This window comes from Oryx dammah, unplaced genomic scaffold (genome assembly GCF_014754425.2).
Source record: "Oryx dammah isolate SB20612 unplaced genomic scaffold, SCBI_Odam_1.1 HiC_scaffold_27, whole genome shotgun sequence".
In the NCBI taxonomy this organism is placed as follows: Eukaryota; Metazoa; Chordata; class Mammalia; order Artiodactyla; family Bovidae; genus Oryx; species Oryx dammah.
In genome coordinates, this window is record NW_024070211.1 from 41,392,712 (window position 1) to 41,406,827 (window position 14,116).

Below are 14,116 nucleotides of genomic sequence, written 5' to 3' on the forward strand. Positions count from 1 at the left end.
GACTGCCTCAGCATCATGGGGCTATGCTCTGGGTACAGTGTGAGAGGACTGAGATAGATCCTTTTCTGTGAGACCAAAAGGTGACTTACAGATTCAGCTAATTTTGTTTTAAGTTCTGTTGAATAGATGTTCAACAAGATAGAGGGGAGACTATCTGCCCCAGGCCAACTCCTAGAATTTCAAAGTATCCTTGTATGGATATACATTCTAGGGTCTGGTTTCTGAATTTATAGGCATACAGTGTGATTTGTTAGTATACCCAGAGATGATTAGGCTTAAGAAACTGATTCACTAGAGACTAATGTATAAGCCAAAATGCCAGTTTATAGCCAGAAATACAGTCATTAAGTGGTACAAATGTTCACTAAGCAAAACTATACAGGAAGCAAATTATAGTCAGAAGTTTATTTGGACATGGAGTTAGAGCCAGGAGAGTTAGCTGTATTTATAATTGTCGTTGTCCTTAACCTTTAATAGCCTAATGCTTCCATTTCCACTCTTGGGACTTATATCCCATATAGTTGTCCCTGTCTCTCCTGTCTCTGAGTTAGTATTGGAAAATGCTATATGTTTTTTTTTCTCTCTGAGGTTCTGTTTTATATGTCAATTCAAGACCATTTCCCTATCATTAGCATTTCTTGCTTTCAGATGGAAGTACAACTGAGCTTAAGCTTTCTTTCCAAGTTATAGATAATTTCAAACATGTTTCCTAAGGTTGATATTCATATCAGCTTAGCTTGACTTGGAATATTTTGAGTTAATTTAACAAATTGCTCTAAATGAGGTAACGTAAGTAAATGCTCACCATAAGACCTGATTCATGAGAAACGACTGGTAATAGCCAAGAATCCTATTTTAATTCTGCAGGTGACCTGAACATTAGTATTGGCAGTATTTGCCTTTGATCAGGAGCAGTTTATATTCCATTTCTTCCTTAATTGCAGAGTTCTCAGAATTTGTGTTAGACTTGTGACCAGTTGTCATCCTCTTCATCTCTGTAGCACTTTACTGTCTTGGCCAGTTTTGCTAACTTGTATCTTCCTTGACTCACCATGATACTCTGCTTTCCTGGCCCTTCTTTCCCTTCAGTGTGTATTTCTCCTTTTTGCAAGCAGTTGTCTTCGGTTCTGGCCCAGCTGTCCCTTTAATCTTTTCTTCTTCACTCATTTGTTTGTTCACTCACTCCGCAGAATCCTGTTGAACTTGTATTATGCTTCAGGCAGTGTTCTGCTTCAGGCACAGGGCACCGCATTCTTTCCCTTGGGTGAAACTGGGGTTGCGTTGGTTTATCATCCCTCCTATGCCTGCAGCTGCACGTCTGCATGTACTGCTGTGCTCTCTCAGGAGCTTTGTCCTGTACTGCAGATGACCTGTAGAACAGCTTCCTTCCAGCTTCTAGTTGTACTCCACTGTAACAGCAAATGGAGAGCTCTAGGAAGCTGGTCCTGCCTAGCCTGTCCATTATATCTTTAAGAAATTTTTGCCATGTGAGATTTCTCAAAAGGTTTTGCCATTTAAAATCCCCCAATGCATTCATTGTGTTTTGGGAAGAAAAACGGACAGTGGTTTGATCACTGCATTCCCCTCTGAAGAACCTTTTCATGAACTTTCTTCCTAAACTAAAGTGGTACTTAAAGAAATTTGGGGAGAAAGTTTGGCCTTGTTTTGGCAAAGGTTCCTTGGTTACTTAGTTTAGTTGTAGATGCATATGCCAAAGCGGAGCTCTCAGGATTTTACTCGGAGAAGGCAATGGCACCCCACTCCAGTACTCTTGCCTGGAAAATCCCATGGACGGAGGAGCCTGGTGGGCTGCAGTCCATGGGGTCGCTGAGGGTCGGACACGACTGAGCGACTTCACTTTCACTTTTCACTTTCAATCATTGGAGAAGGAAATGGCAGCCCACTCCTGTGTTCTTGGCTGGAGAATCCCAGGGACAGGGGAGCCTGGTGGGCTGCCGTCTATGGGGTCGCACAGAGTCGGACACTATTGAATCGACTTAGCAGTAGCAGCAGGATTTTACCGAGATCTCTCAGTAGCAGAAGTAGGTTGGTATCTTAAATGTATTATTAAGGAACAGTAATTACTGCCAGGAACTACTTACCTTTTCACATTCCTAATGATGTCTTCAATAGAATAAAGTTCTTAATTTTAATGAGTACAATTTACTAGTGTTCTTTTTTTCCCTTTCTGGTTAGTTTATTTGTGACTCACTTGAGAAAATCATTGCTTATGCCAGGATTATGAAGCGATTTTCTCATAATATCTTTTTAACGATTTATTGTTTTACTGGCAGTCTTTCTGGAATTTATTTTTGTATATATTATATGTGATGTGAGTTAGGACCAAGGATCATTTTTTTTTTCCAATATGAGTTTTCTATTTAAGCAACACTATTGAACACTTGCTTTCCATTGCATTGGAACCCTTGACATATATATGTTTGTCTATTTGTGCATTTTCTAATCTCTTCCATTGGCCTGTTTGTCCTTGTGCCAATAACTCAAAGTTTTAATTAAAATAGCTTCATAATAGATTTAAATCTTTTTAAACAAAGCTTTTCGTTTCATTGCTTTTTCTTCCTTTTTAATTTCTTATTTTTTATTTCATTGCTTTCTTTTCTATTTGGCTCCACCATGTGGCATCTTCCCTGATCAGGGATTGAACCCCTGCCTCCTGCACTGGGATGTGGAGTCTTAACCACTGGACTGTCAGGAAAATCCTATTTTGTTGCTTTCTGTTCTTAATTGTTTTTTCTGTTTGGCTTTAATTTTTTGAAGTTTTTAAGATAATAGCTTAAGTCATGTAAATCTGAGATATTTCTGGCATAGATGCGTGGTGCTATTCATTTTCCTCTAAACACTGTTTTTAGCTGCATCCTACAAATTTTGGTATGACATATTTTCATTGTTATTAAATTCAAAATACTTTAATACCCATCCCACCTCCTTTTTTTTTTTTTTTTTTTTTAATCTCTGGGCAGCCTTTGGAATCTTAGTTCCCTGACCAGGGGTTGAACCTAGGCCCTTGGCAGTAAGATCTAGAAGTCCTAACCACTGGCCCACCAGGGAACTCTGATACCCCTTCTGATATCTTGTTTGATCTATGCGTTATTTAGAAGTGATATTTAGTTTACACATATTTGGAGATTTACCAGAAATTGGTTTCTCATTTAATTGTACTGTGATCAGAGATCACATTTAGATTAGTGTTCTGTAAATGTCAGGTCAACTTGGTTAATAGTGTTGAGGTTTTCTCTGATTTTCTTTCTTTTCATCTTTAGTGATTTCCTTTCATTTTGTTCTATCAGTTACTGAGAATGGGATGTTGAAATCTCTATTTGACTTTTTTGTTCTATCAATTACTGAGAATGGGATGTTGAAATCTCTATTTGACTTTTTTTTTTTTTTTAGGAAAATTACATATCTTCTTTATTTTTAAATTATCCTTAATATTACTACATTCGCCAATAGAGAAAACATGTATATGCTTGAATGTGAAAGATGGGGTTAGGCAATGTGGATGGAGTGCAAGACCGCCAGCTCCTGAGTGAGACTGTTGGTATCAGCGTTGGAAAAGTTTCTTTTGCAGTCTTTTTTCTACCATGAGAGACTAAGCAGAATCCTTTTTTATTATTCAGTTTATTTAAAAAATAAATAAAACAAAATGCCCTAAAACATAGCTTATCTATTTTTCCTCCCATATACCTCTGTCTCTGGCATCAAGCAATCAAGTCTTTTGTTAAAGGTTCCACGTACAAGGAGAGATCATATGGTATTTATTTCTCTGACTTAATTTCATTTAGCATAATGCCCTTGATGTCCCTCCATGTTGTCACGAATGACAGGATTTTTGTTTTTGTGGCTGAATAATAGTCTATTATGTACATCTCCTGCCGTTTCTTTATCCATTCATCCGTGTGTGGGCACTTAGGTTGCTTCCACATCTTGGCTATTGTGAGTAAATGATGTAGTGAACCTGGTGATGCTGATATCTCTTTGAGACAGTGATTTCATTTCCATAGATTATATGTCCCCAGAGGTGAGACTGCTGGGTCATGTGGTAATTCTGTTCTATTTTTAATTTTTTGAACTGTAAGACTGTTTCCCAAGTGTCTGCTCCAGTTTACATTCCCACTAACAGTGTACAAATGTTCTCTTTTGTCTACAGCCTCACCAACCCTTGTTATTTCTTTTTGATAGTAGGTATTCCAACAGGTTGGAGGTGACATCTTACTGTAGTTTTTATTTTTGTTTTGTTTCATTTTTTGGCTGCACCCTGCAGCATGTGGGGTCTTAATTCCCCGACCAGGGATCAAACCCATGCCCTTGTATTGGGAGCATGGAATCTTAACCACTGGACCACCAGGAAAGCCCTCTAATTCTACAAACATTTTGTATAATTCACCAGTGAATCCATCTGGTCCTGATTTTTTTTTTTTTTTTTTGTGGAAAGTTTTTGCTCTTTCGTTGTTTTAATAAATTAATGTGATTTTTATTTGTAAAATTTCTTGTTGCTCTGAGATTACAGACAAGCCTAAAGTCTTAGGAAATCAGGTTCAGAATTTTACTGCTGTGTACGTGGGGCTGTTAGTAGCATCTTAATACCTGTACTTATAATGTGATTGCACACATATTATTTCTCTTAACCATGGGAGATAGAGGAGCCAGTTATGTCTCTCATTTCACCAGTGAGAAAATTTAAAGAAGGAAGGAAACAACACTTAGTGAGGAATGCTGTAGGTACAAGCTCTTGTCGCTGCTGGTAAATGATAGGACCTGGCTTTTCTCTTCCTAGTTTGATAATCTTCCGCAACAACTAGGTTTGAAGAATGTCCTTGCATGCTCCATCCTGTTGGACTCTTTGCAACCCCATGGACTATAGCGTGCCAGGCGCCTCTGTCCAGGGGATTATCCTGGCAAGAATACTGGAGTGGGTTGCCATTTCCTACTCTAGGGGATCTTCCCAACCCAGGGATCGAATCCAAGTCTTCTGCATTGGCAGGTGGATTCTTTATCACTGAGCCACCTGGGAAGCCCCTTGAAGTATTACTCTCAAGCCATCTTAGAGTGGAAGGCACCTTGAAGACTTTCTAGTTTAGGACCATACCAAGGATGGTCCGTGAACCTGTGCTAGTCTGCAAACTGCCAGTTATTGGGCCACAGCAAGATAAATTTGAAAGTTGTGAATAAGCTCTGAAAACTTTTATCATGACATAACATGCCTCTACATCCAGGGGCAGCTTCCCATGGTTAACTTGAGAACCATTCATTCAGTCCATTTTCTGTGCAGTAATATAAAGTCTTTTTAAATAACAGTGTTGGCAGTTGATTAGTCACCCTACCTTTATTTTCCCTTAAAGACTTAGCTGTTTCTCTCCTCTTTCTGTTATGACACTTCCATTCTCTTAGTTATGCAGATTCAAAGTCATTATTGACTTTCTTATCCTTCATGCCCACTCACCGAATTCTTTTGTGATAATGGCCCTTATGTGTCTTGTTCTATTATCTCTGTGGCCTTTAACTTTTAGTGACTCCCAGTTGTTAGCTGTTGACTTTGAAATCTGTATCTCTTCCCTAAAAGTGCTCAAGTTTATAATTTCCAACGGGTTTTCTACCACTCCCTTCGATGGCTCCACTGCATTTTAAATTACGTAGGTCTAAAATGGAATTTGAGCTTCTCAGGTGGCTCAGTGGTAAAGAACCCTCCTGCCAATGCAGGAGATACGGGATGGGGGTTCACTCCCGGATTCGGGAAGATCTCCTGGAGAAGGAAATGGCAACACACTCTATTATTGCATGTGTGCTAAGGCACGTCAGTCGTGTCTGACTCTTTGTGATCCTATGCGAACTATATAGCCCACCAGGCTCCTCTGTCCATGGGATTCTCCAGGCAAGAATACTGGAGAATCTTGTGGGTTGCCACACCCTCTTCCAAGGGATCTCCCCAACCCAGGGATCAAACCTGGGTCTCTTACGGCTCCTTCATTGATAGGAAGGTTCTCTACAGTTAGCTCTGCCTGGGAAGCCCTCCAGTGTTCTTGTCATGAACAGATGAGCCTGGTGGGTGGGCTGTAGTCTCTGGGGCTGCAAAGAGACGGACTTGACTGTGCATGTATGCACGCAAAATGGAATTTATTTCCTACCCCAGATTTTCTCTTGCTGCTGTTTCCTGGTCTTTGCCAGTGGAACTGCTGGGTGATAATTGTCCCTTCGGCTTCTTCCTTGCCCAGCTGACACATCTTTAATACTTGCCTAGCTGCCGTCTTGGTGTGGGGTCTTTGTTATATCTTACCTGGAGTTTTTTTTATTGTTGTTTATTGGCTGTGCCAAGTCACAGCCAATTGATGCTGCGAGAACTCTTTCTTGCCTGGAAAATCCCATGGATGGAGGATCCTGGTAGGCTGCAGCCCATGGGATCGCTAAACTGAGCGACTTCACTTTCACTTTTCACTTTCATGCACTGGAGAAGGAAATGGCAGCCCACTCTGGTGTTCTTGCCTGGAGAATCCCAGGGACGGGGGAGCCAGGTGGGCTGCCGTCTATGGGGTCGCACAGAGTTGAAGCGACTTAGCAGCAGCAGCAGCAGCAGGGCTTTTCTCTAGTTGTGGTGAGCAGGCACTACTCTTCATTGCACTGTGGAGAACTCTTGTAGGTTCTCGGTGCACAGGTGCAGTAGTCATGGCGTGTTTGCTTAGTAGTTGCAGTTCACGGGCTCTGGAGCACAGGCTCAATAGTTCTGGTGCACAAGCTTAGTTGCTGAGAAGCAGGTGGGATCTTCCTGAACCAGGGATCACATCCATGTCCCCTGCATTAGCAGGTGGATTCTTTACCACTGAGCCACCAGGGAAGCCCTTCCCTGGGGTTTTGTAATAACTTCTTTACTTTTTTCTTCTGTCTCTTTCTCTGTTTATATCTGCCCATGTGTAATCTTTCTCATGCACAGCTCAGTTATCGATAGCTGTATTCCTAATAATCTACAGAGTTCTTCATTGCCTGTGGAATACAGGTTAAATTCTGTAATCCGGCCTTTATGTTTGGCCTTACCCATCAGTACTCTGCATACCCCACTCCTTAGCCCACCTAAGCTCTTCAGTCCTTGCTGTTCCCCATCCTGTCCATCTCTGTTTCTTGGCATATTGCTTTATCCTTGTGAGATCCCTTTCTTTTCTGATCTTCAGATTCCATCTTTTCTTCAAGCTTCTGTTCTGTTGTCATCTCCTCTACAAAGCCTTTCATCCTGGAGTCTTTTCAGTAGACGTTAAAAGCATTTTATCTGTATCTCTCCTCTGTTACTTGTTGTTCTCTATCTCACATTAAACATACTAACAGCATTTACGGGCCCTACCAGAACTCTCAAATGGAGACCTGCTGTGAGACTTAGGGAGCAATTAAAAGATTCCTGTGTTCTATCCCATGGAACTTCTGGGCCAGTAGATCTAGGGTGGGTTTCCCAGGTGGCACTAGTGATAAAGAATCCGCCGGCCAGTGCAGGAGACATAAGAGACAGGGGTTTAATCTCTGGGTCCAGAAGATCCCCTGGAGGAGGGCATAGCAACCCACTCCAGTATTCTTGCTCGGAGAACCCCATGGATGGAGAGAGTAGTCTGGAGGGTTACAGTCCATAGGGATGCAAAGAATTGGACATGACTGAAATGACTTAGCACACATGCACGCATATCTAGGGTAGGTCTTGGGAAATTGAAATTTTAATAGCTCCTAGCTTCTCACAAAGCGTGACAGACATGGAGCAAATGTTGAATGTCAAATAGAGGAAGAGATTGAAGTGAGATCCTTCAGTTGGTATACCTGTAGTAAAAACTGTACTGAAGAAAACATGACTTAGGACATACACTAAACAGAAGTTTACAGAGTAGCTGGTTATGAGCTATTTTGAAGGAAAGAGGGGTGATACTCCTCAAGAAGAGAAGAGAAACCGAGCAGAATTTACTGCAAATTAGTAAGATACTATATATCGTTTGGAGTGTCACACGTGTGTTGTTTATGTTATAATATAAGAGAAGGAAGGTAATATATAATGTAACACAGGTTGGTTTTTCCAGTCTTATGTGCATTATTCCTAATAGTGGAGAAAAAAAAAAAAAAAGAATGAGGTCACATTTGTTCCCTAGGAAAATGACTTTGTTAACTTCCCTGGTGGTGAAGTGAAGTCAAGTCGCTCAGTAGTGTCCGACTCTTTGCGACCCATAGACTGTAGCCAACCAGGCTCCTCCGTCCATGGGATTTTCCAGGCAAGAGTACTGGAGTGGGGTGCCATTGCCTTCTCCCTGGTGGTAGACATTGCTAACTAACCACTGTACTGTTTCTTTTTGAGCCTGATGTACTCTCAGCATCCTTTTCAACATAGTGCTCCAGCCAGGGCCACCCGTCAATCAGTATTAGCCTAGAGACAAAAAGTGCTCAGTCACTCAGTTGGGTCTGACCCTTTGCAACCCCATGGACTCCTCCAGTGGATATTCCTGACCCAGGGATTGAACCCACATTGCTGGCATCTCCTGCATTTGCAAGCAGATTCTTTACCACTGCACCACCTAGGGAACCCAAAGACAGAAAAGCCTCTGTGTAACTCCCTGGGATGTAAAATGTTTAGGATATTTCCTTAGTTTGAACAAATGCTGTAGAATGATTGTGATCCCTACAATCAAAATTCCTTTAGTGCTTAGCAAAAGAAGGTAGTTAAAAACCAGTGCATCTGAAAGGGCAGCTCTTAGATGTATTCACTGCTCCATTTCTGGTATGACCTGCCTTTTATGAAATTATGCTGAGTGTTTCATCATAACCTTCATGTCATTTATTCAGACTTTTTAGTAAATAGAGGTAAAGACATTATTTTCTTCCCCCAGATACCTCTTCACTTAAAATTTAGAAGACACAGATACATGGAATGTCTTAATTATGACAGACTAAGAAGTTTAAGCCTCTTAGAGCATTGGATTGTCTCTACTGCCCACTTAGTGTTAAAACACTATACTTGTTTTCAGCTGCTCTGCTGAATTCTGTTCCTCTCGTTTCATCGTGTGTGTTCATGAGCCACCAGTTTCAGCCCTGTACATCCAGCCCCCTTTCCTCAACCTGCTTTTCCCTTTTCTAAAATGCACCTCCCATGTAATCAAGTTTTTTGCTTCTCTCCCTGCACTTTCTAGGTCGGATGATGATGACACGGAGAGTAGGAGCTCCAGGGTGACCCAACTTTGCACTTACTTTCAGCAGAAATATAAGCACCTCTGCCGCCTGGAGCGGGCAGAATCTCGTCAAAAGAAATGCCGGCACACATTGAGGAAGGCCTTGCTGCAGGCGGCTAGTAGAGAACCAGAGTGTGCTGGCCAGCTGATCCAGGAACTGCAGAGAGCTACACGCAGTCGAGCCAGGTCAGAGCTCCACACAGCCACCTGTTTCTAAGAACTCACCTTGTCTGTTTTCTCTATTTTTTGAGAGGATAGTCAAGACACAGAGGGTGGTGGACATATTATCCTGAAGTACATAAGCCCTGTATTTTGGTTTTGTTGCTCAAAGTTCTACAGCGATGGCAAAATAATCCTGCCACAGCTGACCGTTTAAAAAAAAAAAAAATTTTTACTAGAATTTTGCTGGAGTTCGATTAGAATTTTAGTAGAGAATTTGAGAATGCTACCTGTCTTTAAAAAATACAATGCTTAAAAAATTTCTTAAGTAATTTCTTGTAAAAGTAATACTTATAGTTTTTTTTTTTTAAACTACCAAAGTGGTGTTTTATGTTTTTGACTTATATAATAAGCTTTTTCTTATATGAGCATTTCCATTACATTTTCTGGTAATATATACATTATCCCAAATATCATATTCAGAATGTTTTATTACATTGGATTTCTTTGGGGGGAAAAAAAATCCCTTCTGTTTATAATGAAGATATTTGCTTATTGTGAAAGTTTGAAAAATATGGAAAATAGCAGAAAATCTCCATAATATCACCATTCACAAAACAGAATGAGCACTATGAATATTTTTATTCTTTTTCCTTCTAGTCTTTTTCTCTATGTGTGTGTGTGCAAATAAACATTATGTATGTAAAACATTTTGGGGTTTATATACCTAAATATTACCAGAATTATCTCAAGATGATGGGATTATTGATAAAGTTTAAAAAAATTTGTACTTTGTGTATTTTAATTTTTCAAGGACGATCATGAGTCATTTGAGGGAAAGGGGGTTTAAAACAAGCTGAAAACAAAATTAACCTTTGCTTTGTAGCTATTGATCATATTCCTTACATAACTATACTATACTTTTTGAAATTTCGTTTTCATTTTGTGTATTTTGATTTTCATTGTATTTGCTTTAACAAAGTAACCTATTTTCCAGTTGAGTATCTCAAAAAATAATATGCCCTTAAGAATTTTCTGCTTCTTGGCATATTTGGAGTGGTTTGAAACTATGTATGTATATCTGATATACCTCCATAGTGACTGCAGCCTGCAGTATTTCCTCTCACTTGGAGAACTCTGTCTCCTCTCATGGAGGTAGTGTCTGCACTAGAAGGTATTTAGGGCTTAACTTACTTCTTATGTGGTCAGAGACTTATCTTTCTCAGAGAAACATTCCCAGATTCCCCTGACTATGTTTGATCTCCTAATACATACGCTCTTGTGCTCTGTACTCTGCTTCATTGTAGAATTTTATACTTATATTAAAGTCTCTGTGTCATACCAGACGAGGGCAGGGACAATGTATATTTTGTTTTTAATCTCCAGTGTTGATGAATGAATGAGTAGAATTGAACAAGTGAGGGTCTGTTTTCTATTTGTTAAAAGAACTCACTCATTTTGATATACATTTTAAAATAAAGATATCTAACATTTATATGATATAATGCTTTCAAGTGTATAATTTCAGTAGAAATTTTAGTTTTGTCCAGCATGAAGCAATCAAGATGTAGATCATTGTGTCTATTGGGTCTCATATATTGTACAACTCTGTCAAAGATGTGACATATAAAGAGACTATACTGTGAGTTTGGGGCAATTTGCTATCTGTATGGAAACTGTACTTACCTATGATTTTTAACTGGCAGAATCAACCCCTTCTTATCATCTCCGAAACCACCTTTAGTGATGTTTTTCAGAAAATTTCATGACAACCATGTGTTGCAAGACAGACACCAAGATAAACTCAAATTACTGATCTCAAATTTATGTGATATCATTTATGTCCCCCGTGATTAATAAAATGCTTTATTGCTCACTACATTGCTGATAATCATATGCCAGTGTGCCATAATCATTCCTTGGTGATTAGTTCCTTACTCCTTTACATTACATATAAGGTCTTCAAAAATCAACTCAGTTGACTAACTTCCTCTGTATTTAATATTTTGTTATCAGAGGCCTAGTTCCACAGAAAACATTTAAAAAGTTGCTGTTAAATATTTTAGAAATTGAAACTATAATGGCTACCTTCTAATAGGTATTCTTAAAATATGGTTTAGATATAAACTAAACATTAAAATATTCTTTATCTAGTAATTTTGTCATTTATGTGTGAGCATGTAGAATAAACCATTGAAATAGCTTAAAATTTATAAACCTGAGTCTCAATATCTTATAGCCCACAATTCTGCAGAAAGATAGTATTGTTTGTGTGGAATCTTCTTTTTTAACAGAGGATCCAGTAGAGCATATAAACTGGAAGCCCACAGTAAATATTTTCATGTTAACAGCATCAAAATCCTTGTTTTGTTGGGATTATTCTCTATGGGGATATTGAAATCCTGACTTTGGGTTTATTTTCAGAGATAGATTGGTGAGTTAGAACATAATGATGATTCTAAAATTGAAGCCAATGTTTTACTTTGAAGTTTAGGATAAAGTAAGTGAGGGCTGTGTTGTACCACTAGGCCTGGCAGATGGTTGAGTAAATTACTAAAGAGTTCAATGAAAGTTATCCATTCAAATTAGAGAGCTACCTTCTATTTAAATCTAGACCAAGAGAAATTGGGTTTAGCTGCCAAAATAGTAAAGCTTCAATTTTTGGAAATTGTGAGCTTAATGACCTACTTCCTCACTCGTGATCCTGACAAACCTAGTAGAACTCTTAATTAAAGCAGCTTCTAAGGCAGCGCCTTTTTACATTGACTATATGAAAGTTACAATTGTAATAGAAATATTATATGTAACTTAGATTCTATATGACCTTTTCTAATTCATCTCACTTAAATCCTTAGAAGGATACTAGAAACAAACAATTCAAAAGATTTTTCAATTTTTGATGCCTGACTGGTGACTCAATGCACCAAGTAGATTCTTTTTCCATACTCAGGCACGTGTAAAGGCCTAATAGTTTATGACATTTGATAGAATTACATAGATAGCATAGTTTTTATACTTCCAAGAATTAAAATTTTAAAAAAATTTAATGTTTGTATGAAACTATGGAGGGATTACAAACTAATAAAATGAACATATATTAATTAATAGAGCAAGTGGAAGCTGGCAAATCGAGACAGGGGTGGAAAGGAGATTCTTCATTGCTTAGCTTTCTGTTCCTGCATCCCATTCCTCATGTATTAGGTTCATTATTTTGCAGATGTATTGTTTAGAAGCTTTCTGAGGCCAAAATCTAACAACGTTGATAATAGTGTTGACTGACAACCATTGATTCTTTACTGTGTACCACACTCTATACTGCATGTGGTGTTTTAGATGTGTCTTTTGATGCTTGCCTATCAGCTAGAGGACTCTATCTGCACTCCACAGGTGGGGAAGTTGAGACTTAAGCAAGGCTAAGTAACTTGCCCCAGATCACAGAGCTAGTAAGAGGTAGAGCCAAAATTCAGAACCAGGTCTCGTCTGATCTAGTCTCAGGGTCTTCACTATTTTCTACTGCTTCCTTGTGAAGTAAAAGAAACCAAAATATCATTTTAAAAAAAGCCAAACAAAACCCCAAAATAGATAGACATAGCTGAGGCCAAATTATAATGTAATTATTTGTTTTGTCAGTTGGGGAAATATTAGAACTGGTCATTATAATTCATACTTGCATATTAATTAATGAATCTAGGTAGTTAAAAGTGTGAATGTTATAAAATAGTAACATTATGGAATAACTGCCCTAGATTCTTAAAGCATTTAAAAAAATTCTTATGTTTTTCATTCCTTAGCGTAAGTCGGACCACGTTGAAGGAGATGGAAGCTGCAGTATGCAGTGGGACCGTGAAGGGCGAACAGTGCACCAACAAAGCCCTTCCGTTCACCAGACATTGCTTCCAACGTATCCTCCTAACTAACCTGAGTGCACATTGTAAAGTACTGACTCGTTGGGTGATATATTTCATTCTTAGGTCAAGTGAATGATTTTTGAAATCATAGCTATTTAGTATTTAAAATAGTTTTTATATTACTTCTGATTTTCTTGGTGTTTACTCAAAGTTTCTTGCATTTGTTTTGCTCAAAAACGGAATAGCCTTTTTTTTCCTGCTTGCTGCTGCTGCTGCTAAGTCGCTTCAGTCGTGTCCGACTCTGTGCAACCCCATAGACGGCAGCCCACCAGGCTCCCCGTCCCTGGGATTCTCCAGGCAAGAACACTGGAGTGGGTTGCCATTTCCTTCTCCAGTGCATGAAGTGAAAAGTCAAAGTGAAGTCGCACAGTTGTGTCCGACCCTTAGCGACCCCATGGACTGCAGCCAACCAGGCTCCTCTGTCCATGGGATTTTCCAGGCAAAAGTACTGGAGTGGGGTGCCATTGCCTTCTCCGTTTTTCTGCTTATGTCATTATAATTCTGTATTCAGCAATTATATCAAAACGAGCAAAACGGACAGCAAGTAGTAGGTTCTTCCAATGGCTGTCATTTAAATAAAATTTTGAAAAAATAGGATTCTGGTCCTTCCAGTAGTTGTAGGTAATTTGTAAGAAATAACCATAACACTCATTGACAGGAAAATCAAACCCCATTATTCAAAAACCGTGTCTTTAGTCTTCCAAGAAAGTTAAACAGTTTTACAGTTTTTTTGTGTGTTTTTTTTTTTAATTGTGGGATTAATTTGCTCTTTTTATTGAGTACATTGCTGATCTGCAATGTATGAAAGATAACAAACATCACTAACTAGGAAAGAAGATATCATAAGAC

At 39.0% G+C, this 14,116-nt stretch overlaps 1 protein-coding gene across 2 annotated transcripts in view; it reads left to right on the forward strand.

Annotated features, from left to right (window-relative positions):
- Positions 1–14,116, forward strand: part of INO80D (INO80 complex subunit D) — a 68,180-nt gene that overhangs the window by 32,045 nt on the left and 22,019 nt on the right. For both annotated transcript variants that reach the window (XM_040228717.1, XM_040228716.1), the window contains 2 exons: positions 9,162–9,386; positions 13,151–13,260. In XM_040228717.1, coding sequence (XP_040084651.1) covers positions 9,162–9,386; positions 13,151–13,260 — 335 coding nt within the window. The remainder of the gene's footprint in view (positions 1–9,161; positions 9,387–13,150; positions 13,261–14,116) is intronic.